This window comes from Haliotis rubra, unplaced genomic scaffold (genome assembly GCF_003918875.1).
Source record: "Haliotis rubra isolate DU_JTF1 unplaced genomic scaffold, ASM391887v1 Scf2462, whole genome shotgun sequence".
NCBI classification, from domain to species: domain Eukaryota; kingdom Metazoa; phylum Mollusca; class Gastropoda; order Lepetellida; family Haliotidae; genus Haliotis; species Haliotis rubra.
The window spans coordinates 1-27,159 of NW_025766517.1; the positions used below are offsets into that span (position 1 = coordinate 1).

The 27,159-nt window shown below is 43.6% G+C and overlaps 2 protein-coding genes across 2 annotated transcripts; both read right to left on the reverse strand.

Moving 5' to 3' along the window:
- Nucleotides 1–315: 315 nt before the first annotated feature.
- On the reverse strand, nucleotides 316–15,917 carry LOC124279111 (zinc finger MYND domain-containing protein 11-like). Its single transcript, XM_046714898.1, has 5 exons — nucleotides 15,868–15,917; nucleotides 14,983–15,060; nucleotides 6,961–7,079; nucleotides 5,904–5,977; nucleotides 316–341 (listed from the first exon to the last, which is right to left on the reverse strand). Exons 1-5 carry the CDS (start codon nucleotides 15,910–15,912, stop codon nucleotides 316–318), a joined length of 342 nt encoding a protein of 113 aa, XP_046570854.1. The 5' UTR covers nucleotides 15,913–15,917.
- Nucleotides 15,918–15,963: 46 nt separating this feature from the next.
- LOC124279112 (protein kinase C-binding protein 1-like) lies at nucleotides 15,964–26,676 on the reverse strand. The gene is made up of 5 exons (XM_046714899.1): nucleotides 26,662–26,676; nucleotides 26,021–26,029; nucleotides 23,044–23,124; nucleotides 16,619–16,790; nucleotides 15,964–15,968 (listed from the first exon to the last, which is right to left on the reverse strand). Exons 1-5 carry the CDS (start codon nucleotides 26,674–26,676, stop codon nucleotides 15,964–15,966), a joined length of 282 nt encoding a protein of 93 aa, XP_046570855.1.
- Nucleotides 26,677–27,159: the final 483 nt, after the last annotated feature.

A 27,159-nucleotide genomic window follows, 5' to 3' on the forward strand; every position in this document is an offset into this window, starting at 1 on the left:
CATGACCTCAGTAGCATAACAAGTGACACTGCTCTAACAATACCGGAAGTTGCTAAAGTAAACACTATCGCATGCCAGACTATGCGTTACTAACAAATAACTAGCTAGAACAATAACAACAATGCAAACCTTGACATGCTGGTCTGAAATACGCTTTTCAAAACAACTTTAGCGGCATGTACTTTTTGATGGCAGGAGACTTGTTGATGTGACTTTGTCGAGGGTGTCGGTATCATCCTCCCAGTCCAAGTCTTCACTGTCGCTGTCAATACTACTGACTCCGTCACTTTCTCCCGTAACAGTTTCTGGTGGAGTTCAAGCTCTGCATGCTTTCACAAACCCTACAAGAAAACACACAAACATACACAATGTAAGAGTGAGTGAGGAGTGAGTATGGATTTACAACGCTTTTTAGCATTATTCTTGTAAAAGATCATGGCAAGCGCCTTCGCATGTTGGATCCATCTGGGAAAGTGAACCCTCTCTTAGGAGTGATGAACAAAAAATGGAATGGTTTATTGAGTTTTCACACACACAAGATACATCCATGCCGCCATGTGCTTTTACTCGACTGCACATTAGGAATCGGAAAACAGGAGAAAACTGACCCTGAGGCATCGGTCATCGCGTTACATCGCGTCAAGCATGTAAACTCGGTTGAGGGATTTACAGCTAGTTAACAATCTCCCCTTAAAAAATAAAAAATTAAATTGTCGAGTTGGCGTAATAGCATTCACAAATTAAAAACATATCTATGCACTGATATATACATGTGAAGTATTAAATAATTTTTTGCTACAATTTTTTTTTTTTTAAGTAGAAATTAAAAACGGACTGGTTAAAAAAATTAAAAGTTCAAATGTTGAAAGTGCCTTCAACCAGTCTGTGAGCTAGTAACATCAGGACTAAGACACAGTTCAGTTCTTTCACTTGTATCTAGGAATGTTTTATTGTCGTTAGGTCCAGGGTTCCATCATGTATCGCTTTCAATAATAGAAGCGATGAGGCTCCATGCTTTGTGAAACAGTCTGCAAGTTGATCATTGGTAGGAGACCAATGCACACCAGTAATTTGACCATTTCCAATGAGTTCTTTGATTCCACTTATCTCAAGTCTCAGGCGTTTGTCAGACACAAACTTTGTGGACTTGACTGCATCAAAGAGAGTGGTTATCTACAATGCACTGTATTGGAAGTCTTGCTTCGTCAGTCTCACCAGTTGTAACCTCTGAATAGAGGGTGCTGAGGAATATTCGTTATCTATTCCATCCGCCAATGCAAGTGTCTCACCGGCTAGCGTGCTTCTCACAGCGCCTGATTCTCTTTGATTGCCAACACAAAGGGAAAACTTGCTGTCATCTCCCAGTAGCATAGCGATGTGACCACCTTGTGTAAGCCCCATCAGGCAAATTGCCCAAAGAAGCATCACTAAACACCACTAAACCTAGAGATTCACAGGGTCCAAGATGTTGGAACTTCAGGGTCACATCTTCATTTTTAGTTTTCTGATGACTTTATTGGCTTCCATCATATTTTTCACGTAGCTTTGTTCATAGGCGAAGCCAGGCAGCATGCATCAAAACTATGTCCGGTCTGCTCTGTCGTGCTATCCATAAAATTTGTCCAACCTTTGATCTGAACATCTCAAGTTCAGGCGTGCTCAGGAATGCTTCCTTCTTTAACATTCTATCCTTATCTATGTTCAGGCGAGTCAGGTTTCTCGCGTAGTCATGTTGATGAAGAAGAATAGTCTCATTGTCACAGAGTAGTTTCATGCCGACATACTTGAAGGTGCTCTGTTCTTCACGTCCAACATTGAGCGACTCTCTAATAGATGCAGCGACAGTTTCTTCAAACTCTAAAGTACGCCCCAAACAAAAGTAGATCCACATGGCTAGCAAGCACACCTTGCAGTTTTCCATTTGATATGTAATAGAACACTGCGGGGTCAACTTTAGATACTCTTGCCCCACTAGACTGCAGAACTTCACAGACCCTGGTATACCAATACAGTGATGCATCTGCCAAGCCATAAACACATTTCTGTAGTTTCCACAGGACTCCTTTCACCTGAGCTTCCCTTGGGGGGCGAAGGTAAACATCTCTGGTTAAAGCTGAGCCCTGTAAAAATGCTGTCTTGATGTCCATGGAGCATGGAGTCCATTTCTGTTGTGCCATAATGGCCAATAACAGCCGTAAAGATTCTGTTGAACATGTTGGAGAATCTTTTGGCAGGTTTCTGTTCTCTATTTCTTCGAATCCTCTGGCAACCAGACGAGCTTTGGGGATAATTTTCTTGGAACTTTCTTTCAGAGTGCATATCCACCTTGTTGTTATATATTTCTGTCCATCATCCTGAACTTCAACAAACACATTGTTCTCTTTCCAATTCAGTAGTTCAGCCCTTTTAGCTTCATCAAAGGATACATTGTCAACAACACAAACATTTTCTTCTTCTTCAACATTGTCAGCATCTTGGTGATGATCATTAGAAATATCCAGCTCCAAATCACCCAGCTTACTAATGTCAACAGATATTCTTGCTCCTGAAACGTCATCTGGGCTCAAATACTCAATATTGTACCAGTCTTTGTTTCTACCTGTTGACTTGCCAGCTCGACTCAACACTTTGGCTATACACATATTTCCTGTCCTTTCATCACGGAATTTCATCACATGTCCAATGTTTGGTCTCTGACATGGTTTGTCTTTTTCCTCTTCATAATCATGATAGTCTTTATTTTCATCCTCGACTTCAGCGGCTTCTGGTTCCAGAGTCTCTTCTTCTGATCAGTCTCCTGGTCAGTATTTTGCTTTGTCCTGTGAACATTCTCCAGCAGCACTTTCTGCAGGCGACTATGATGTACTCTGACATGTGAGCCTCCATGTCTAACAAAGACAACTGCTCCATCTTGACCAATGGCGACACCTGGCCCTTTCCATTCCATCTGGTCAGGCGTTTATAATAAACTCTGTCTCCTGTGTCATATTTGGTCTCTCCACGTAATGCGGATCTGTTTCGAAGTGCTCTCATTATCCTCTCTGAACATTCTGCCTCTGTAAAGGCCTTTCTTGCTGAATGCAGGGCGTTGATGTGAGATCCAACTACCTTGCTCATTGTCTTTCCTTCAAGTGCTGGGGGTTTGTCGCATAAGACTGATGGCAAATTGGGGTTCTGCCCAAAAACTAACTGGCATGGGCTGTATCCATGAACATTCTGTAAAGAGTTCTTGGCCATCAAAGCCCAAGCAATTGCAGTTTCCCAGTCACAATCATTCTCCCATTTCACTTTCAGCAACATCTGTGTGAGTGTTTGGTTGTGTCGTTCCAATAGTCCATTACTCCAAGGGCTATAGCGGCAGTAGTCTTCACAGTGATATTGAAATTTTCTGCCATGTCCCTCACTTCGAATTATTAAACTCTCCTCCATTGTCACTGTACAATTTTAAGTGGTGGCCATGAATTCCAATCCAGTATCGAATGAAATTAGCAACAAATTCTGAAGATGCCTTCGATCTGGTTATACATCCTGCTGGCTGAAGCGTGTAAATTCATCTATGATGTGGAGGTACCAGATGCCCTGTCCTAATTCATGTAGGTCAACAGCCACTGTCTCATTATATTCTGTCGCCAGTGGAAACCCTACAATCGGTTTTATACAGGGTCTTTTTATGCTGCATGCAAATGTCACACTTTCGGACGATTTCTTCTAGTATAGTGAATGTCTCTACATCCTGACTTCCGGCTCTTCAACAGCTGTTTTAGTCTATCACTGGGCATGTCCAAACTGGACGATGAAGTTTTGTTAATGTCTTCTTCTTTTCTTCAGTTGTCATACAGTCGGTGACCTTAAAGTACTTCATTTTCTGTTGCACTCTCTTCACTGGGCTCTCTTTGTTCTCTTCTGTTTAGGATATTGACACAATAGTGTCCACTTGATGTAAAGTCTAAGACCACAGGCTGTCCAAACATGACTGCACTATCATTCATCAGATCGAGAATGGTTCCAGCTTTCTTAAGAGATGACTTACTGAGAAATAAGGGCAAGTCTACCTTAACTACTTCTGTCTCAATATTGCAGGTTGTTTTCCAATTCTTGCTGGCAAAGAAACAGTCTGATCTGAATACACAATATTTCCATCGTAAACTTGAATGCCTTATTGCTTTCGGTTTCTTCTTTACCAAATCCCTATCTTGGCGGTCAATTTCAGACATGTAACTTTCAAGCCACTTCTTTCCACAGACAGTTCTTGTGCATGCTGTATCAATAATTGCCGACCCCTGAGATTCTACCACAAAAATTTCAAAATCTGTCTTGTACTGTTCTTTTGTAAACAATGTGATGTTACAATGTTCTACATTCTCAGGCACACTGTCAGGATGAATTTCTTCTGTAAGACGAACTGATTCTTTCTTCTCTGGACAGTCTTTTACCCAATGATATGTACTCTGACAGACAGCACACCGGGACCGTTTTCCAAACTTATTGATAGGGTTTGTACCTCTCGCTGGTGCATTATTCTGTGAGTTACTTGAGCTTGAACTGTTCCTGTCATAGGGTTTCTTGTCATAACCTCGATTCCTCTGTCCTGACTTATGTTGGGTCCAATATGCAGATTCTTGTTTAATTTGGATTGCTTCTGTTCCTATGTTCTGGTTCATACTGCCCCAAAGATTCTTTTCATGGCACTCTTCATAGAAACAAGCGACAAATCTCCACAAGCTGTCAGTGCTAATTGTCTTTCTTTTACTTCTAAATTTGCATTGTCCAATAGTTTGAATGCTAATACTGCGTCCGATAGTGTCATATCAAACTTTCTTGACCTGTTGTACCTCTGTTGAATTCAAAATATATTCAGTCATATTCACACTGTCTAATTTCTTGAAATTTTCAAAGTTGAATAGGCTTCATATGCACTTTCTTTCTTTTCTTTCAAGAATGCACCATCCAAGGAATTAAGAAGCGTATCCATTCCATTTTCATTATCTAAATCGCCGGCTGGAATTTCTAGTGCTTTGTCTCTCGCCTTACCTGACAATGATAATGTTACGCTAAGGCCTGCTTCTCGGGTTTCAGTTCCGTAATTCTCCGCCATATTGCTATCTCTGTCTTCCATTAAATTCGATGCGTTTGACTTTCAAACCCGGTGGCATTTTGTAGAATGTAGCCATTTTCTGTTGTCTACACGCACACTATAAGCTTTCTGTGTCCAACTTTTGGTTGCGGCTCTGCTACCAATGTTAAATGGTTTTATTGAGTTTTCACACACACAAGATACATCCATGCACGCCATGTGCTTTTACTTTCGACTGACATTAGGAACCGGAAAACAGGTGGCACTGACCCTGAGGCATCCGGTCATGCGCTGTTACATGCGAAGCATGTAAACTTCGGTTGGGGATTTATTAAGCTAGTTAACAGTCTTGGTGGCTGAGTGGGTTATATTGATGCCTATGCATGCTTGCAATTTGATTCCTCACTCAGTGGGTTCTAATCCAGGATGGGACTAAACCACCCAAATGTAATCAAATTGGTATTTACTAAGAAAGTGTAATCCTAAGCGTACCATCTGTTACCCACAAGAAATGTCTAGATAAGCAGGTGTCATTCTGGAAGTGATATCTTGTGAAAGAAAGGGGTTTACTTAGAACATTTAATAGAAGAAAGTTGATAAGCATCTATATACAAACAAACAACGTGAGAGGCATTAACATAGGAATTGTTCGGCCTGTTTGCCAATCCTTTTTGTTCATTCTGTATTGTCTTTCTAATGTATTGTCTTCATTTTTAATAAATACTGTTTAAACTCTATACACACAATGTATCAGAAAACATAATTTGTCTCCAACAAACAATCACAAAAAACCCAAACAATAGAGTTATTTCACTGTAGAACAGCCTACCTGTAGTTCGCTTCACAGTGAGACTTCTGACATTGGTTGAGATAGGCTTGATCTTTCCTTCTGGGATCACAGCTCTGAAAAGCATCACACCCAAATCATGCTTAAGACCAAAATACTGATCTGACAATTTATACTTTTGTAAGCACTTTACATCAGGAATAAGTTCGCTATAGAACTATAAAGGCTATATTTACAAGACAATGAATCTTGTGTCAAGTGTCAACTTCTTACATATTCTTACACATGCTCAGGCTTACCGACTGGATTAATGCATGTCATTATAACCCAGTCGTGTAGTTTGATGCAAACATCAGCCACAATATCATCTGGTCCAGACTGTAATTTACAAGCCTTTGGCACAGACGTGTAGCATTGCTGAGTGCAGTAATAACAACAAATCATCAGAAAATATTAATTATTTGATAGTAATATTTACGCAATTTAAACCATGTAATCTATGCATACTATTGTTGAACACTGTTCTTTTTTTGGTTTAAAGCTCAACATTTTCCAGGTTATGACAATGACCAGAAATAATCAGACTGACTGAGTTTAGTTTTACACCGCTTTAGCAATATTCCAGCAATATCATGGGGGACACCAGAAATGGGCTTCACACATTGTGCCCATGTGGGGAATCGAACCCGGGTCTTCGGCGTGACGAGCCAACGCTTTAACCACTAGGCTACCCCACCGCCCCTAGAAATAATCAGAACCAGACAAGCCAATGGTTGATATAATGAGCATTGCCCTATGCTGTGTATGTACAGTGACACTCATTCAACCAAGTCACCAAGTCTGACCAATCAATCCATGTTGTCCCTTTTTATAATAGTGAGTGAGTGAGTGAGTGAGTATGGTTTTACGCCGCTTTTAGCAATATTCCAGGGGACATCAGAAAAGGGATTCACACATTGTACCCATATGGGGAATCAAACCCGGGTCTTCTGAGTGATGAACGAATGCTTTAACCACTAGGCTAACCACCGACTCCCTTTATAGAATAAGGGAATTACTGGGGCCCTATTCTTAACCCAGGGAAGTAACTGTGCCATACCGTTGGTGGTATCCTCCAAAGAATCGAACATCATATTTTCCGCCTAAAACCTTTATTACTTTTGCTGGCCAGAAACTAAAGCCTTTCTGCTTAGCATACACAAGTTCATGGGCAGGATTCTGAAACATTCATTTGGAAAATTATTCATGCATTCAACAAGTGACAGTTCATATTGTCACTTCCATTTCAGGAAATAATACATTTCTGAAAATAATCTCCCACAAAAACTTCAACAATATCAAGGAAACTTAACTAAACCTGTAGAGGTTTCCAATTCTTTGAAGAGAATCGTCCTAGGGGTACATATATGCATTTTCTGTGGATGAAAATGTCATGTGATAGTTGTATCAATGTTTTAATAAAAATATTGTACAATAAATAAAAATCTTTTTTATCTATTATACGGCCCCCACCACGTGGAGTTACCTCCCTGCTACCCATGCGCAGCCAACCAGGTAAGAATTGACGAGAGGTGGGTGGCCCTACCCCAAGGACGATTCTCTTCAAAGAATTGGAAACCTCTACAGATTTAGCTAATTCTTTTTCATAGAGATCGTCCTTGGGGTACATATATGCATTAACGCAGACTCCCAAAGACCGGAGGCGGGGGAGGAGGGAATTCTGTCAAAGTACACATAAATAGCGATCGTTAGGAAGAATGTAACAGACGCCACAACACTCACCTGTCACGTGTCCCGAAGCTTCCGCGAGAGGCATGATGGGAGGGTAACCGACAGGGAGGAACGTACTGACATCCGACCTCACAGGTTAAGCAAAGCATGTCGCACACAGTGCGAAAGTAAAAAACCCCATCCACATCGTGAATTTATTAAAGAGCACTGTAAGGGGGAAAACCAACTCACAACCGACTATTATCTCATGAGAGATATCAAAAGTAGTTAGATATGATAACAGTGGATATATCAATTATACACAATTGAAAGCAGCGTCATCTGTCCAAATAACCAAGACTCACTCGGTCAGTGGCAGGACACTGTCCACTGGAAAGAACAGAACGGCCAAAACGCGCTCGATCACGAGAATGTGTATCGAGCTGATAGTGCCTGATAAAAGTGCTAGGCCTGCTCCAAATAGCGGCAGAGCATATCTCTTCAATGGGCAGTGCCAATGCAAAAGCCTTTGAAGTGGCCACTGCCCTGACTAAGTGAGCCTTCAACCCCTCAGGGGGAGGCTTGCCCTTAGCCTGACAAGCAGCACAAATGACCGATACAAGCCAGCGAGATAGGGTCTGTTTGCTAGCCGGCATGCCAGCCTTCCCGCCACCGTAACAGCAGAACAGATGGGTACCCGTATGGATCCCTTGTGTTCGTTTGATATAGACCTTGAGGGTCTTACGGACATCCAGTGGTCGAGTGCTCGTTGCAGAGGTCCCCGTTGTGGAAGGCTGGGTAAGAGTAGGAGTTCGATAGGAGCTGTCACATGGAAAGTGTGATCGATCTTCGGACGGTAAGTATCCGGGAGGCGAATACTGACACCATCTGGATGGAAGACAGTCAGCGCCGGGTCTGCTGACATAGCATGTAAGTCGCCAACCCTTTGCCCAGATGTTACCGCCACCAGAAATACGGCCTTCCATGTTAACAGCTGAATGGAAATAGCCGATAGACGTGAGAACGTAGGACCGGACAGCCAATCTAGCACGATTGACAAATCCCAAGGTGGGCTGGTTCGCCTGACAGCAGGTCGAACCCGATCCATGCCAGCTAAAAAGCGCTGCATAAGAGGGAGCTGCCCCAGACGAGCACCATCGACAGGGGTGTGGAAAGTGGAAATAGCGGTGGAGTAGCCACGAATGGTCGAAGCCGCCAAGCCTTCTTCCATACGAGCTTGCAGAAACTCCAATACTCGGACTAAATCCGCAGAAAAGAGATCTGCAATCCCCCTATCTGAACACCAGCGCGCAAAGCGGGACCACCTATCCTCATAAACGTTTGTGGAATCCCGCCTCCAAGCCAGAATTGTGTCTGTAACTGCTGCAGGAATTTCGCGTGCTTCAAGGCTAGACCTGACAGAGGCCAAGCCACCTACTGAATGCTTGGATTTGGGTATGGCGCGCCGTTCTGAGTGAGAAAGTACCGAACTGGCTGGGTTGACAGCTGGGAGAAGACATGGAGAATGAGTGGCAGAAACGCCCACAGCACCTTGCCCGTCCAATCCAGCAGGAAGGTGTCGGAAGCCAACGTCCTCTGGTCTGGTATTCGAGTGCAGAACACGGGTATCTGATTCGTCCCGCCGGACGCAAACACTGAAACAGATCCACCTGGAACGATCTGTACAACTGGGAGATAACTCCGAACATCTGCCGGTCGAGCATCCACTCATGCGGGACCAGGATCCGGCAAGAGAGAACGTCTGCTCGCACGTTCTCCAGCCCCGGGAGAATCACCTGACAGTCGTACTGGTCGCACCAGAGGAGAAATTCCCACGTCTCCCGAAGGAGCGCTAGGGACACCGTGCCGCCTTGCTTCAGGATGTACGTCATGGCCGTACAGTTGTCCAACTGAAGACGAACCACCTGGCCCTGAACATGCTCCCGGAAGTGCTCGAAAACCAACCGCACAGCTCTCAGTTCTAAGACATTGATGTGAAGGCAGGCCTCGACTTCGGACCAGAGTCCGGACACAGACAGACTGCCCAGAACACACATCCCCACCCCCCACCCCGTGAGGGACGCATTGGTTTGATCTGTAAGAGATGGCGTCGGGATTTTCAAAGGGACCCCCTTGGAGAGATGAAGGTGAGGAGACAACCACCCGGGGACTGTGAGACACTTCTCCAGGTCCTCCGAGTGAGCCCACAGACTCGCCAAAGCTTGCTGTATAGGGTGCATCCTCAACCGCCACCACGCGACAGAGATAGTTGCTGCCATATGACCCAGTAGACGGAGCCAAGTCCACGCTGGTGCCTGGGGCCAGGAGAGGAACGAAGACACCATCTCCCATACTCTGGTGACCCGGTCGGGCGACAAAGAGACAAGACCCTTGTGAGTTGTGAACCGCGCACCAAGAAAAACCAAGTCATGGGTGGGTACCAGGTCGGATTTCTTGAGGTTTATGATCCACCCAAGTCAAACTAGAATGTCTATCACCGTGTGGGTAGAATCTAGGCTCGCTGGCTGAGTTAGAGCAACCAGTCGTTTAGGTAGGGGTAACAACGCCTTCCTTGCGACCTTGCGAGGGTAGCTGGCACTAACATGAGCTTGGTGAACATCCTGGGGGCAGTGGATATGCCGAAGGGGAGCACCGTGAATTGGTAACACATCCCGTCGTAAGAGAACCGGAGGTACTGCTTGAACGAGGCATGAATTGGCACATGTAGATACGCATTCTTTAGGTCGATCGACGTAAGCCAATCGCCGGGCTGAACAGAGGAGATCACCGAGCGAAGTGTCTCCATCTTTAAGGATGGAACCTATCACATGCGATTCAACCCTTTGAGGTTGAGAATGGGACGGGACCCGCCGTCCTTCTTCGGAACGAGGAAGTACGTGGAATAAAACCCCGCCAATTCCTCGCCCGGTTGTATGTGCTCTATTGCGGACTTGTCCAGCAAAGCCTGAACTTTGTCGCGCAGTATACCCGCCTTGACTGGACATGACGGCACCTGAGTGCGCCTTATGCCGGTGAACTCTGGCGGGCCTCGCTTCATCAGTGGTAGATGTCCGACACTGACGGTAGATAGCACCCAAGTGTTGCTGGTAGCCTTCTCCCACTCCGGTAGGAATAGAGAGAGGTGGCCTCCCACTGGGACATGTGGTAAGAGTGTGTGAGTGGCCCCCTGCAGATGAACTGGCTGGGACGGACCCACGGCGACAGCCCCAACAACCGGCACAAAGAACAGAGAATCATCCCCCAGCTGATACCTCTTAACGAGTTCGGGTAGATCGAACCGGAGGCGAGAACCAACCAGGATGGGATCCATCACATCCTGCACCAGGGAAGGCAATATACGGAGCTGTGTCTGAGAGGGCTGCCTAGGGGCAAACGCCTCACCCGGAAGGCAGAACTCAGTCGAGTCCGAGCGACATGTCGGCACCGCGGCTTCAGGGAATATACTCGGCAATACGTTGCCTAACCTCCCGGAAAGCCGACGAAAAACAGAAAGTACCCTCCGACTCCTCGACCTGCCCAACCTCCATAGACTCCGCACCTGAGCCTGAGTCAGAATTCGGATCTCCACGTGAAGAGGAGCCGAACCCCGACCCGGTGGGAGGCCGAGCCACAGACGCCGCAGGAAGGGAAGAGCCGAAGGGACTCTCAGCTCCGGACACCGACACAACACTCGAACCCTGGTCCCGAGACACGTGAGGAAGGCCCGGGCAGAACCGGCTCCTCCGCTCTCATGGGGTGGGGTGGCGCAGGAACCGGAGCCCCAGGAATCCTCAACGGACCCTGTACCAACACAGAGAGAGGGACTGGGAGCGAACCCTCTCCCTCCGGGGCAGCTGAGGCGTCTGGACCCGAAGCCAAAGGCAAAGGATCGACAGACGCCTCCAGGCCAAGGGATCGAGCCGAGCTCGGCGATCCCACCCTGGACTCTCGGTTCCCCGATCAGAGTGGGCGAGGAACTCCTGACAGAGACCTCCAACAGACTCGTGAACGAGGGACTTCACGGAGTCCATATGCTGCTGAAACAATTGTGTGATAAGTGAGATATCAAAACCACTGGATGGAGACGGAGAGTGCGACCTATGCGAAGTAGACATAGATTGAGTTTGTTTAGCCTTTTTGGCCTTGGACGGGGGAACCTCCTGGGTCAAGTCCCCTCCCGCCTCATGCAATTCCTCATAAAATAGGAAGTCAGCTGCCCATGCACAACTCACAGATGTCAGGGTTATGCCCTACCTTCTCAGCATAAGAATTTGTCATGCTTATCAGAATGGGGAATATTTTGCCCGCAGGCAGCACACCCGTAAACGCCTGAAAGCAAACATGCAAGCATGTAGCTAACGGAGTAACACAACAGCATAAATATACACATACAAAACATTGAAAATTATGTGAATGCGACAACGCGACATGAAATACTTGGTTAATAACGCAATATTACAACCACGTGGCACGCTAAACTTCCCGCCATGGAATAGCAACACGTGCGTAAACCACAGGAAAGCTAGCGTAAAAGGTTAATACAAAGTCACATAAATGAGAAATAACAGACTGCCAAGTCCATAAAATGTTTCTCAAAACGAATAAAGACCATACATACAGTTGTTGAAGTCTCAGACATTCTTCGACAAGAAGTAAATAAGCTAGTAACTCTCGGGTAAATACGTGTGAATGCTACAGTGACAGCAGAAGGAATGGTGATACGGGCCTAGGTGCTTACCAGAGGAGTGTTCAGAACCGCGAGCGCCCGCACGAATGCTCCTCATCGAGCCTGCGATCGCCCTGAACGGACGCTGAAGCGCTTGGTTACAATAAACCATTCGTGAACGACTCGTGTTGTTCCGGGACAAGCCGAATAGCTTCTTTATTATATTCTTAAGGGTGAAAAAATGTAAATATTGGTGAAAATAAAAATGGTATTGTCATTTTCACTGAGTAGAATATCACTTTTGCCTGGAAACTACGAAACGCGAACTACGAAATCTATGTCTCGATCATTTATAAACAATGATCAAAATATAATAAATAGAATATTTTGTTAATGTTGTCAATGGTTACGCGAACTCGTGAACATATCAACTTTTTCAGACCACTCGATGACATATACATTTTATTTGACAACATTAACAAAATATCCTCCATGTCTTCTTTTTGGAGGTTACGGAAAGGGGCGAGTGGTGACGAATGACATTAAACATGATCGCCATCTTGGTTCGCTTGGCGAGGCAGCTGTGAGAATGATTTGCGTGCACGCGGGCACTCGAGCGGGCACAGGCGTTCAGGATCGGCGCTTCGCTAGCGTTCGCGGGCACTCGCGGTTCTGAACACGCCTCTGGTTGGCTGCGCATGCGTAGCAGGGAGGTAACTCCACGTGGTGGGGGCCCTATAATAAATAAAAAAGATTTTTATTTATGGTACAATATTTTTATTAAAACATTGATACAACTGTCACGACATTTTCAGTCGCAGAAAATGCATATATGTACCCCAAGGACGATCTCTATGAAAAGAATACAGAAGTCAATAGGTTTCAACACAACTCGATTAAAAAATATTTAAAAAGACCCAACATGTTTTGAGATATGAATATTGGAACAAGTCTCAATTATTAATTGCTTGAGTACATGTTATATCATTCATCAGTTATAGTGTAGATATCAGGTATGATGATATGGTAGGAGGAAGTTATGCAGGTTTTACATGATTTACACTTTGTTGGAACCTATGTGCACAGATATTGGTGCTGACAAACCAAGAAATATGATCAGGGGAATTCAGAGAATGAGAGTCACAATCAGGGCGATTCAGGGAATGAGAGTCACAATCAGGGCGATTCAGGGAATGAGAGTCACAATCAGGGCAATTCAGAGAATGAGAGTCACAATCAGGGCAATTCAGAGAATGAGAGTCACAATCAGGGCAATTCAGGGAATGAGAGTCACAATCAGGGCGATTCAGGGAATGAGAGTCACAATCAGGGCAATTCAGAGAATGAGAGTCACAATCAGGGCAATTCAAAGAATCACAGCCACAATCAGGGCAATTCAGGGAATGAGAGTCACAATCAGGGCAATTCAGGGAATCACAGCCACAATCAGGGCGATTCAGGGAATGAGAGTCACAATCAGGGCAATTAAAGAGAATCCACAGCCCCAATCAGGGCAATTCAGATAATAAGTAGAGCTGTGATGATATATCGTGTAGTTTCGATAATTGTGATACTTTATCCGACGATAAATATATCGAAACTTTTTTCGTGATCGTGATATATGTATCGTTGACCTTAAAATTATTAATTTTCACCTGAAATTGGCGGTTATGTCAAAATTTACACTGTTACTTGCTACCAAAAATATACATTTTGAAAAGAAAATAACTAAAGATAGCTTATCAGTGATATGCATCGAATCAAATCGTGATCGTTCCAAGATATGCATAATGCGTATCGTATGGTGGTGAAATTTCTGTATGGAGCACACCTCTAATAATGAGAGTCACAATCAGGGCTATTCAGGGAATGAGAGTCACAATCAGGCCAATTCAGTGAATGAGAGTCACAATCAGGGCAATTCAGTGAATGAGAGTCACAATCAGGGCAATTCAGAGAATCACAGTCACAATCAGGGCAATTCAGAGAATCACAGCCACAATCAGGGAAATTCAGGGAATGAGTCACAATCAGGGCAATTCAGTGAATGAGAGTCACAATCAGGGCAATTCAGTGAATGAGAGTCACAATCAGGGCAATTCAGAGAATCACAGTCACAATCAGGGGCAATTCAGAGAATCACAGCCACAATCAGGAAATTCAGGGAATGAGTCACAATCAGGCCAATTCAGAGAATGAGAGTCACAATCAGGGCAATTCAGGGAATGAGAGTCACAATCAGGGCAATTCAGAGAATCACAGTCACAATCAGGGCAATTCAGAGAATCACAGCCACAATCAGGGCAATTCAGGGAATGAGAGTCACAATCAGGGCAATTCAAAGAATCACAGCCACAATCAGGGCAATTCAGGGAATGAGAGTCACAATCAGGGCAATTCAAAGAATCACAGCCACAATCAGGGCGATTCAGGGAATGAGAGTCACAATCAGGGCAAGTCAGAGAATCCCAGCCACAATCAGGGCGATTCAGGGAATGAGAGTCACAATCAGGGCAATTCTAGGAACTGAACGCACTATTAGTATTAAAGGATTCTGGGCTAGGTTGGAGAAGCAACTTGATGGGCAAGCTGCAGTGCCCAAGAGGACTGGCCAGCCATTTGCCCCATTGTAGCAGGTTCAGATATAATGATAAACAACATAAATAACGGTACTGTGAACTGGGGTAAAGTTTGGAAGGTTAGACAGGTACAATTTACAGAAATCATTATGCGACTGATACTTACACATGGCTGACAAAACCAGTTTGGAGGTTTGGCATTTGATAAATAATAACAATTAGGACACTGCTGAATTTCATCCAACTGAAAAACAAGCAAAACATAATTAAAGCTTCAACCTTGAATTTGCTTAAAGAAAATGATGAAGGGAGGGAGGGATAATAAACAATCAATGGTGGCATATGATTCAGAATACAATGAACAGGTGACAAATCAGATGATGTGGGTTGTCTACTTTCCATGGAGCTGAGAATGAAAATCAACTGCACACAAACCCACTGACCAGGGTAATAACGGTTTTGCTGTTTGTGCTTACATATGAATGGAGCTAAGCTGTAGTTTCTGTGTAAGAAGACACAAATATAATGCAGAGCGAAAGGCATTCTTAATTATCAAGTCTTATCCATTACTAGATATTAATATATACCCAGGAACTGTTCACACCCAAACCTTAATGTTTAGGGCTGGTTTGAATGACATGATGCTACAAACATATCATTAAGCAAGCAGTGAAATGACCGGTACTCATCAAAGGGGTTGTACAGGGCAATTCCGCCAACTTGAGTCACTGACAACACAGAACTGGTGTGGGATAACCATACCAATTCCATGAACATGTTGAACTGTATTTCACAGTTACTGTTTTTCAGTGATGCCAGTCTTCCATGTTCATTACTTATGTGACACCCACGAGTAAGGTCTTGGAGCTGACAAATGAAGAAACCTTGTTTGGGCAAATCTGGCGCCAATAACAGGTATATGTTGTAACTAAGGGACATAACTCTGCACAACAAACTACACTGTGTATGACTTGGCCACCTGTACTCTTAGTATAGGTACTTAGGGTGACTTTTAAATGACTACACATTATAATGGTGATGGGCTACTTACATCATATTTACAATCTCTTATCATTATTCTGGCAAGTTCAGCCATTCCACCTTTTTTCATCTGTAAACAAACAGAAAGGCTGATTATATATTTATGCTAACCTGAAGCAAAAACTTCACAACATCTGAAAAACCCCTGAACAAATATCTGTGATAACATCTTCCAATAATTTGGCCAAGTTGAAAATGGAAATACGCTACTTTAGAAAATCGTTCTTCAAAATGACCAGGCAATTATTTAGTAGTCTCTCATTCCTCATTTGAGTCATCTTTTACCACAAGGATATGGTTCTGGATACCTCTGTCTACCGAGTCTCCATTAGAAACAGAGTGGGTTTTTCTCCCACACTGCTTTGAAGAATATTTCATTAACAGTATGTCTGACTGACTGACTGACTGAGTTTTAGTTTTACGCCGCTTTCAGCAATATTCCAGCAATATCACAGCGGGGGACACCAGAAATGGGCTTAACACATTGTGCCCATGTGGGGAATCGAACCCGGGTCTTCGGCGTGACGAGCCAACGCTTTAACCATTAGGCTACCCCACCGCCCCCATTAACAGTATGTCAGCATAACACGTCAAGAAGGATGCAACCAACACTTGCGTTAAGCTTACGAATGAGGGAATATTTTGTTCATTTTCTGCTATATGTCAGAAAAGTAAAGGTATTGGATATTGGAAATGGTCTTCACTATTTTGTTTCCATGTTAGGTGACTTTTGCCCCATATTAAAACATATTTCAACTCACCTCCATATAATAGAAAGACATTATGAAGCACGTTTTGGGCATCTGCTAGGAACTCCTCAAGGCACTTGTATTTTTTGGCCTGAACCTTGGTTTCCATGGTGTTGAGATCCATGGGCATGTAGAGGAAACGGTTAAACTCCTCTGTGTGGCCAATTCGATGTAGTTCTCTTGTCTGCAACAGTTAGCTGTACTACTGTAGTTTGTGAACATCGGGGAAAGGCCACACATGCTCAAGATGCATTACTGGAGTGACATACAGCACGTTGTATACACATTTACATACAAGAAAACAGCTTAATCAGCTTAAAATGTTTCCTAAAATAAGTCCATGCAAAACTTCATATATAACTACAGTCACCAACATTCATCAATATTCCAGCTATAAGAAGGGATATAAATAATCAATTCTGGACAAGACAGATCTATTGTCGATAATATTACATCCAACATCATGATGACATGCATTCAACCAAGATGAACCACCCAGTTTGTCTGACCATCCAGTCACTTATTCTGACCACGCAGTCACTTATCTGACCACCAAGTCACCTGTCTGACCACCCAGTCACTTGTCTGACCACCCAATCACTTGTCTGACCACCCAGTCACTTGTCTGACCATCCAGTCACTTATTCTAACCATCCAGTCCCTTGTCCGACCACAAAGTCACTTATTCTGACCACCCAGTCCCTTGTCTGACCACAAAGTCACTTATTCTGACCACCCAGTCACTAGTCTGACCATCCAGTCCCTTGTCTGACTACATTGTCAACATAGTCTGACCACCCAGTCCCTTGTCTGACCATCCAGTCACTTATTCTGACCATCCAGTCACTTATTCTGACCATCCAGTCCCTTGTCTGACCACAAAGTCACTTATTCTGACCATCCAGTCCTTGTCTGACAACAAAGTCACGTATTCTGACCACCCAGTCACTTGTCTGACCATCCAGTAACATATTCTGACCATCCAGTCCCTTGTATGACCACCAAGTTACTTGTCTGACCATTCAGTAACTTAGTCTGACCACCCAGTAACATGTCTGACCAACCAGTCACATATTTTGACCACCCAGTCACTTGTCTGATCACCAAGTCACTTAGTCTGACCACCCAGTAACATGTCTGACCAACCAGTCACATATTCTGACCACCCAGTCACTTGTCTGACCACCCAGTCACTTGTCTGACCACCCAGTCACTTATTCTGACCACCCATTAACTTTTCTGACCACCCAGTCCCTTGTATGACCACCCAGTCCCTTGTCTGACCACCAAGTCACTTGTCTGACCACCCAGTCACTTGTCTGACCACCCAGTCACTTGTCTGACCATCCAGTAACTTGTCTGACCACCCAGTCACTTGTCTGACCACCCAGTCCATAGTCTGACCACCCAGTCCCTTGTCTGACCATCCAGTCACTTATTCTGACCATCCAGTCACTTATTCTGACCACCCAGTCCCTTGTCTGACCACAAAGTCACTTATTCTGACCACCCAGTCACTTGTCTGACCATCCAGTAACTTGTCTGACCACCCAGTCAATTGTCTGACCACCCAGTCCCTTGTCTGACAACAAAGTCACGTATTCTGACCACCCAGTCACTTGTCTGACCATCCAGTAACTTGTCTGACCACCCAGTCCCTTGTATGACCACCCAGTCCCTTGTCTGACAACAAAGTCACGTATTCTGACCACCCAGTCACTTGTCTGACCATCCAGTCACTTGTCTGACCACCCAGTCCCTTGTATGACCACCCAGTCCCTTGTCTGACAACAAAGTCACGTATTCTGACCACCCAGTCACTTGTCTGACCACCCAGTCACTTGTCTGACCATCCAGTAACTTGTCTGACCACCCAGTCAATTGTCTGACCATCCAGTAACTTAGTCTCACCACCCAGTAACATGTCTGACCGCCAAGTCACATATTCTGACCACCCAGCCACTTGTCTGATCACCAAGTCACTTGTCTGACCACCCAGTCCCTTGTCTGACCACCAAGTCACTTAGTCTGACCACCCAGTCCCTTGTCTGACCACCAAGTCACTTGTATGACCACCCAGTCCCTTGTCTGACCACCCAGTCCCTTGTCTGACCACCCAGTCACTTGTCTGACCATCCAGTCCCTTGTATGACCATCCAGTCCCTTGTATGACCACCCAGTCCCTTTTCTGACCACCCAGTCACATATTCTGACCACCCAGTCCCTTGTCTGACCACCAAGTCACTTGTCTGACCACTCCAGTCACTTGTCTGACCACCCAGTCACTTGTCTGACCATCCAGTAACTTAGTCTGACCACCCAGTAACATGTCTGACCAACCAGTCAGTCACTTATTCTGACCACCCAGTCACTTGTCTGATCACCTAGTCACTTGTCTGACCACCAAGTAACATGTCTGATCACCCAGTCACTTAGTCTGACCACCCAGTAACATCTGTCTGACCATCCGGTCCTTGTATCTGGCTCGACCACCCAGTTACTTGTCTGACCATCCAATAACTTAGTCTCACCACCCAGTAACATGTCTGACCACCCAGTCACATATTCTGACCACCCAGTCACTTGTCTGATCACCCAGTCACTTAGTCTGACCACCCAGTAACATGTCTGACCAACCAGTCACTTGTCTGACCACCCAGTCACTTTGTCTGATCACCCAGTCACTTGTCTGACCACCCAGTCACTTATTCTGACCACCCATTGCTTTTCTGACCACCGGTCCCTTGTCTGACCCCAGTCACTTGTCTGACCACCCAATCACTTGTCTGACCACCCGGTCACTTGTCTGACCATCCAGTGGTAACTTGTCTGACCACTCCACTTGTCTGACCATCCAGTAGCTTAGTCTCACCACCCAGTAAACATGTCTGACCACCAAGTCACATATTCTGACCACTCCAGTCACTTGTCTGATCACCCAGTCACTTAGTCTGACCACCCAGTCCCTTGTCTGACCACCAAGTCACTTGTCTGACCACCCAGTCACTTGTCTGACCATCCACCCTTATTCTGACCATCAGTCCTTGTCTGACCACCCAGTCACAGTCTGACCATCCAGTCCCTTGTCTGACCACCAGTCCTTATTCTGACCACCCAGTCACTTTGTCTGACCATCCAGTCCCTTGTCTGACCACCCAGTCACTTATTCTGACCATCCAGTCCTTGTCTGACCACAAAGTCACTTATTCTGACCACCCAGTCACTTGTCTGACCACCCAGTCCCTTGTCTGACCACCCAGTCCTTGTCTGACCACCCAATTATTCTGACCACCCAGTCACTTGTCTGACCATCCAGTCACTTATTCTGACCATCCAGTCCCTTGTCCGACCACAAAGTCACTTATTCTGACCACCCAGTCCCTTGTCTCACCACAAAGACCTTATTCTGATGACACACAGTCACTTTTGTCTGACCACCCAGACCATCCAGTCCTTATTCTGACCATCCAGTCCTTGTTCGACAACAAAGTCAATATTCTGACCACCCAAGTCACTTGTCTGACCACCCAGTCACTTGTCTGACCACCCAGTCACTTGTCTGACCATCCAGTAACTAAGTCTCACCACCCAGCAACATGTCTGACCAACCAGTCACATATTCTGACCACCCAGTCACTTGTCTGATCACCAAGTCACTTGTCTGACCACCCAGTCACTTGTATGACCATCCAGTCCCTTATTCTGACCACCCAGTCACTTGTCTGATCACCAAGTCACTTGTCTGACCACCCAGTCCCTTGTATGACCACCCAGTCACTTGTCTGACCACCAAGTCACTTGTCTGACCACCCAGTCACTTGTCTGACCACCCAGTCACTTGTCTGACCACCCAGTCACTTGTCTGACCATCCAGTCCCTTGTATGACCACCAAGTCACTTGTCTGACCACCAAGTCACTTGTCTGACCACCCAGTCACTTGTCTGACCACCCAGTCACTTTTCTGACCACCCAGTCCCTTGTATGACCACCCAGTCCCTTGTCTGACCACCAAGTCACTTGTCTGACCATCCAGTCCCTTGTCTGACCACCCAGTCACTTGTCTGACCACCCAGTCACTTTTCTGACCACCCAGTCCCTTGTATGACCACCCAGTCCCTTGTCTGACCACCAAGTCACTTGTCTGACCACCCAGTCACTTGTCTGACCACCCAGTCACTTGTCTGACCATCCAGTAACTAAGTCTCACCACCCAGCAACATGTCTGACCAACCAGTCACATATTCTGACCACCCAGTCACTTGTCTGATCACCCAGTCACTTAGTCTCACCACCCAGTCACTTATTCTGACCACCCAGTAACATGTCTGACCATCCAGTCACTTAGTCTCACCACCCAGCAACATGTCTGACCACCCAGTCACTTATTCTGACCACCCAGTCACTTATTCTGACCACCCAGTAACTTGTCTGACCACCCAGTCACTTATTCTGAATGTTTTGAGTCTTGATTTAAAGATGGTGATGGAAGGAGACTTGACATGGAGAGGTAGTGAGTTCCAGAGGGAAGCTGAAAGATCTGCCGCCAAAAGTTTGCAAGTTGTATTTTGGGACACTGAGAAGACCTTTGTCTTGAGATCTGAGAGACCGCGCACGAGTGTAGGGTGTTATATGATCTTGCAAGTAGGAGGGCGATGAACTGTTTAGTGCTGAATATACAAGAGACAGCGTTCTGAATTTTATTCTTTCGCGGATGGGAAGCCAATGGAGTGAATTTAGTATGGGAGATATGTGACATCTGGATTTGGTTCTAGTGACAAGTCCTGCTGCGCTGTTCTGGATCTTCTGAAGTCTGTCTAGTTGTTCAGAAGTGATGCCTGCACAAAGACTATTGCAACAGTCCAGCCTGGATAAAAATAGTGTTTTCCCCTGTGGTAAAGAATCTTGGTGTTTATCTAGATTCAGGTCTCAACATGGAGCAACATGTCACTCATGTGTGTCATTCCTGCCACTTCCATCTCAGGAACATTGGAGCCATACGCCATCTCTTAACAACTGATGCTGCTGCCACTCTGGCAAGATCCCTGTTTGTATCTCCAATCCTGATGTTAGGAACCTGGCATTTCTGTAGCGGGAATTCGGAGCAATAAGGATAGGCTCGGTTTTATCATCATTTAGCACCAGCTTGTTTGATGTCATCCATGATCTGACATCTGAAAGACATCGTTCCATTTTCAGACATGTCAATGACTGGTTATCCTGGTCTAAAGTATAACTGTCAGACAGCTGAGTGTCATCAGCGTAAAAATGGTGATTTGTGTCACGATCCCGGATGAGCTGTCCAAATGGCCTGGTGTACATGGTGAACATCATTGGGCCTAACACCGATCCCTGGAGAACACCACAGGAGATATCGAGCTAAGCTTGTCTGACATTGTCTTGATGATAAGAATGGATTGTGTCCTCCCTGTCAGATATGAAGAACACCATTGCAGAACATTTCCACGTATCCCATACTGGTGCTGTAGACGATCGATGAGCTTCTGGTGGTCGATAGTATCGAACGCTGCCGATAAGTCTAATAAGATGAGCATTGCAACCTTGCCAGATCAACAGACATTCTGATTCGATCCAAGACATAGTTCAGAGCTGTTTCTGTGCTATGAGCATCTCGATACGCGGACTGGAACTTCTCCAATAAGTCGTTGTCTTCAAGGTGTTCAAGTAGCTGTGTTTTTACCACTTTCTCAAAGATCTTTGAAAGAAAGCTTAAATTTGACACAGGTCTATAATTCTTTAGTACTTGCACGTCTAAAGATGACTTTTTGATCAAAGGTTTCACCACAGCGGCTTTGAAGAATGTAGGTACCTCACCACTGAGAATACTAAGGTTCACTATTTGGGTTATGGATGGCAGAAGTACATCAAGCATTTGCAGCATGGAATCTGTTGGAACTGGATACAATTTGCACGTTGTGTGCTTAGAAAAGTTGATGAGTTTTAGCAAATATGATTCACTGACAGGTCGAAAGGCTTCAAGGTCTTGACCACTGTATTCCTTGTCTGACCACCCAGTCACTTGTCTGACCAATTGGTCACTTAGTCTCACCACCGAGTCACTTAGTCTCACCACTATGTCACTTAGTCTGACCAATTGGTCACTTATTCTGACCACCCAGTCACTTAGTCTCACCACTGAGTCACTTAGTCTGACCAATTGGTCACTTATTCTGACCACCCAGTCACTTAGTCTCACCACTGAGTCACTTAGTCTGACCATTTGGTCACTTATTCTGACCGATAGGTCAGTTTGTTGAACCACGTCAATTAGTCTGACCACCAAATCACTCAGTCTAACCAGTAAGTCCATTTGGTCACTTCTTACTATGAGCAAAGGTTACCTGAAACATATTGAACCTGCTAACCCCACAAGGACAAATTTTGCTGAGGTAAGACTAACTAACAGCGTTTGGCTTACCTTCTCTTTGAGACGTAGCACAGTGTAGCTCAGTAAAGTGTTGAGCAGCTTCTTTTTGATTTTGTTTCTCTTTTTACCTGCCTGGAAAAATGACAACATAAATATCTCATACACCCTCACAAAATGAATATCTTACTCTGCTCAAACTGCTACATGAACATAATAAAAATCTCTCTGCTACCATACATGTCGGCTGTAGCAATCACATCTACAACTCTGTATAACTGGTAAGGACTGAGAGACGTTTTTATCACACCGTAATATTTACTTCCTTTGACATTACACCAATATATACTCTATTCTTAGTTTGATCTTATTTACCACCAATAATTTATTCAAAATGACATGCTCTGTTTATAAGGATTTGGTATTGAAAACCTACAAGTATGATGATTTACATTCTAAATTTAAATGCCAAACCCAAAATTGTTCATCCTGATACGGAATGTGTCACTGTCTGTTCAGACATAATACTGCAATCCCAATATAAGCACAAGCAAATGACCAAATATCCCCACCTTTGTATGCTAAAAGGTACACCATGATCTCCCATCATGCATTCATAATATGATTTAGAACCGTTAGATGTTACCAGCCAGCTCCTACCATAATGTCACCACTGTAAATTCAAAACACGACACAAACAAAACATGTGGCTACCTGTAATTGGTAGCTAATATTCAGAAATGAAGGCCTTCCTTTTTTTGTTGTTGCTAGGTTTACACATCTGCAGATCATAACACTAATTTTAAAAATTTAAATAAACAATAAAATAAAATCAGAATGACAAGGATTTAATTTTACCACTTTGAAAATAGAAATGACAATAAAAAGAAACCGTCAGATATTACACATATAATCTCTTTATGTTCATAAGCACTCAAACCAGGGCTTAACTAAAAAACAATACACTCACTGATCCAAATCACATTTGAAGATGATTTGAAAGATTCTGTACAATTATTTTTATAAAACAATCAAACTGACCAAATTCAGTTTACTTTTACTCTATCAAACTACATAAAACAAACAAAACAAATGTCTGGCCCAATGAACATTAGTTACCACAAGGTACCACAAACTACATGTGCAGAGGTTCCCTGTCATATAGACAGAACAATATCTGTACACATCATCTAGAGGTATTGCTTACAAAACACAGCAACCAGCCAGTAAACACCTACTTAGTCTGACCACCAAGACTAATATTTCATTTCTAGGGCACTGAACATAACTCCCACTTGACAAGGACTACTTCACCACTATACAGGCAAGTGCAAATGTGCAGTTATTGGTGATAAATAGAATGATGGTTAGTAAACAATCATAATGTAAATATATTTCTCAAAGAAACTGCAGCAATGCATTTGAAGAAACCATGGCAAAGTCATGAAGATGGTGTATATTGAGGGGCAGTTTCCCTGACAGACCAGTAAGTGCATGCAAAGTAGATGAGCTGGGTGAATGGCTGTTGGAGGAAGTGCATATGGTTGCAAAGTACTTCTGTTCCCAATGGCTAATACTTTGTTGGAGGAATTATGTTTAACACTTGAATTTCATAATACATAATGAAGCATTAAGGAGATTTGTAATAACCATTTTTACCATAGGTAAGTCATTTCCTTGCTTGATATATCTATGTCCTACTGTTATTTTATTTTACCTTAAGTAATTCATTTCTATGTTTGAAATATCCATGTTCTACTGTTATTTTACCGCAAGGAATTCATTTCTACGTTTGAAATATCTATGTCCTACTGTTATTATATTTTACTATACTTAAGTCATTTCCATGCTTGAAATATCCATGTTCTACTGTCGTTTTGTTACTAATGTAAGGGCGGACTCACAGGGTCGGCCTGTTGAATGGATATGCCGAATTTGACAGAGTCATATCGTTCGAGTGATTAATTGAATTAACGAGTACAAATCGACTGCTCGAACCCGCATCGATTGTGTCACAAGTTCTTTAATGAGATGATTGCATACTCTGTGCATGTTCATGACGGAGAAACCAATCTTTCATCAACAACTTCTCTTTTTCTTTGCTTGGGCATTGCCGTTTTCTTCACATAGTATGGCGCAGCAGATAACTGCTGCTGAGTGAGCTTCAGACATTTTGATACCATGGAAACAAAATACTGCGAGATATCATGAGATCAGCAGATCGAATCGTGTGAGAAGTAGCAAATCGATCGGTCGATGTTCATTACAACCACCGAACATGTTACACAATGTATGAAAATTGGCAGGTTGTTATGATGTGCCAACCCATGTGTGTCGCTTAAGTCTTTGTCCACATTTGAAGTAACTATGTTCCTCTGTCACTTCCTATTACTGTTACTAAGTCATATCATGTTTGTAACAACTTTGTTCTACTGCCATTTCTTATTGCCATTAATAAGTCATACCCATGCTTGTAACAATCATATTCAACAGCTGTTTCTTAATACCATTAGTAAGCCATTTCCATGTTTTTAAAATCTCTGTTTTACCATATTTTTTCTCCATACAAACTATCATGATGACTATTATCAGATGAAAACAATATTTGTCAGGAGTTGTGAGAAAACATAATGACAAGATTTAGTGTGCTTTTTACAGAACAATATTCAGAAAATTGAGATTTAGCCATTGTTTCAAGCATTGCATTTGTTGGTGAATACAATGCAGTGTTTGAAGTGTACGAAGTTACTGGCATAACCGTTATGTAAAAGGTGAAGAATTCAGGAGGTTGATAAATCATGTCATTTCAAACAAAGGAACTAATCTCATAGAATCCTGGACTCCCCTGACTTCAAACACTGCACTGTATAATATGTGTATATATTTTCAAAGGGGTTTATACATTAAAGTTAGTACCAAATTTGACAATCCCAAAACACAACCAGCTAAACTTCACATGAACAAAATGACAGACAGGGACAGACAAGACTATAGCAAATGGAAACAAGGCATTGCAAATATTTCACATTACCTCAGTCTCCTGTTGCAAAGAAAACAAGAGGTTAATAGTTTAGATAAAACAAAAACATGCAAGATAATAAGATTCACATCACAGGTCTGTGGAACATTATTTCACCTGGACTTGAAAATAGCATTTGAGAGGAGTGAGCATTGTAAGAACTAGGTTAGGCTTTTATGTGGATTTGCTTATGAATATGAAACAATACATATGTATAAATGTATATATAAATACAAGTGCCAATGTCCATAGCAGGCATACATTAACTTCCATTTCAAATCAGCTTCTCCTGTCATAAAGTACATCATAGTATTAGGAGGCAAACAAGTATGCTATTTTGTGGTGCTTTGCAGTATCTTCTAGCTGATGGCTAGAGACACCAAGAACACGCTATCCACATTGTCAAGCAGATATTATTTTTTGATCAAACAGTATTTTCACTTGCTCTTTCAAATTTGATAATCCTTTAAATTTTGGATTTTTTTCTGCCTGTTTGGAGATTAAATCATGTTCTTTCTCAACAAACCCACCCTCCCCCCAAATTCTAATTAATTAAATTAATTCCATCTTTAGTTTTCACCACTTGCTTCAACATGGCTGAAACAATGACGATGAGCATACTGTGATGTTAAACTTCTCTTCACCATGTTCACCCTGGGCTTGAACATAGTTACCACTGTATTAGAAGTGAGTGAGTTTGGTTTTACGCCACTTTTAGCAATATTCCAGCGATATCAGATATGGGCTTCACACATTGTACCCATGTGGGGAATCTAACCCGGGTCTTTGGTGTGATGAGCTGACTCTTTTACCACTATGCTACCCCACCGCCTCCTCTGTATGAGGAAGATGCAGCACACAATTAGCAATGTGATTAAGCATATGGGTGGGAGTCAAGTTTTAGCAAATGACTAATATAAAGATCTGATTTGAAATCACTGGCATATTGTATCATGTAGGACATTTCATACAGCTCTCAAAATATATGATACAGTACAACACACTGACAGGACATTGGCACTTATCAAATAATCACGCTGTTCATTAATTTACATATTTGTTACAGGAGCTGTAACAAATAAGGTACAAATGTAATTTTTAGAGTAAAATTGATATTTTATACTTATCCTGACTCATGCTCTTTTTGCTTG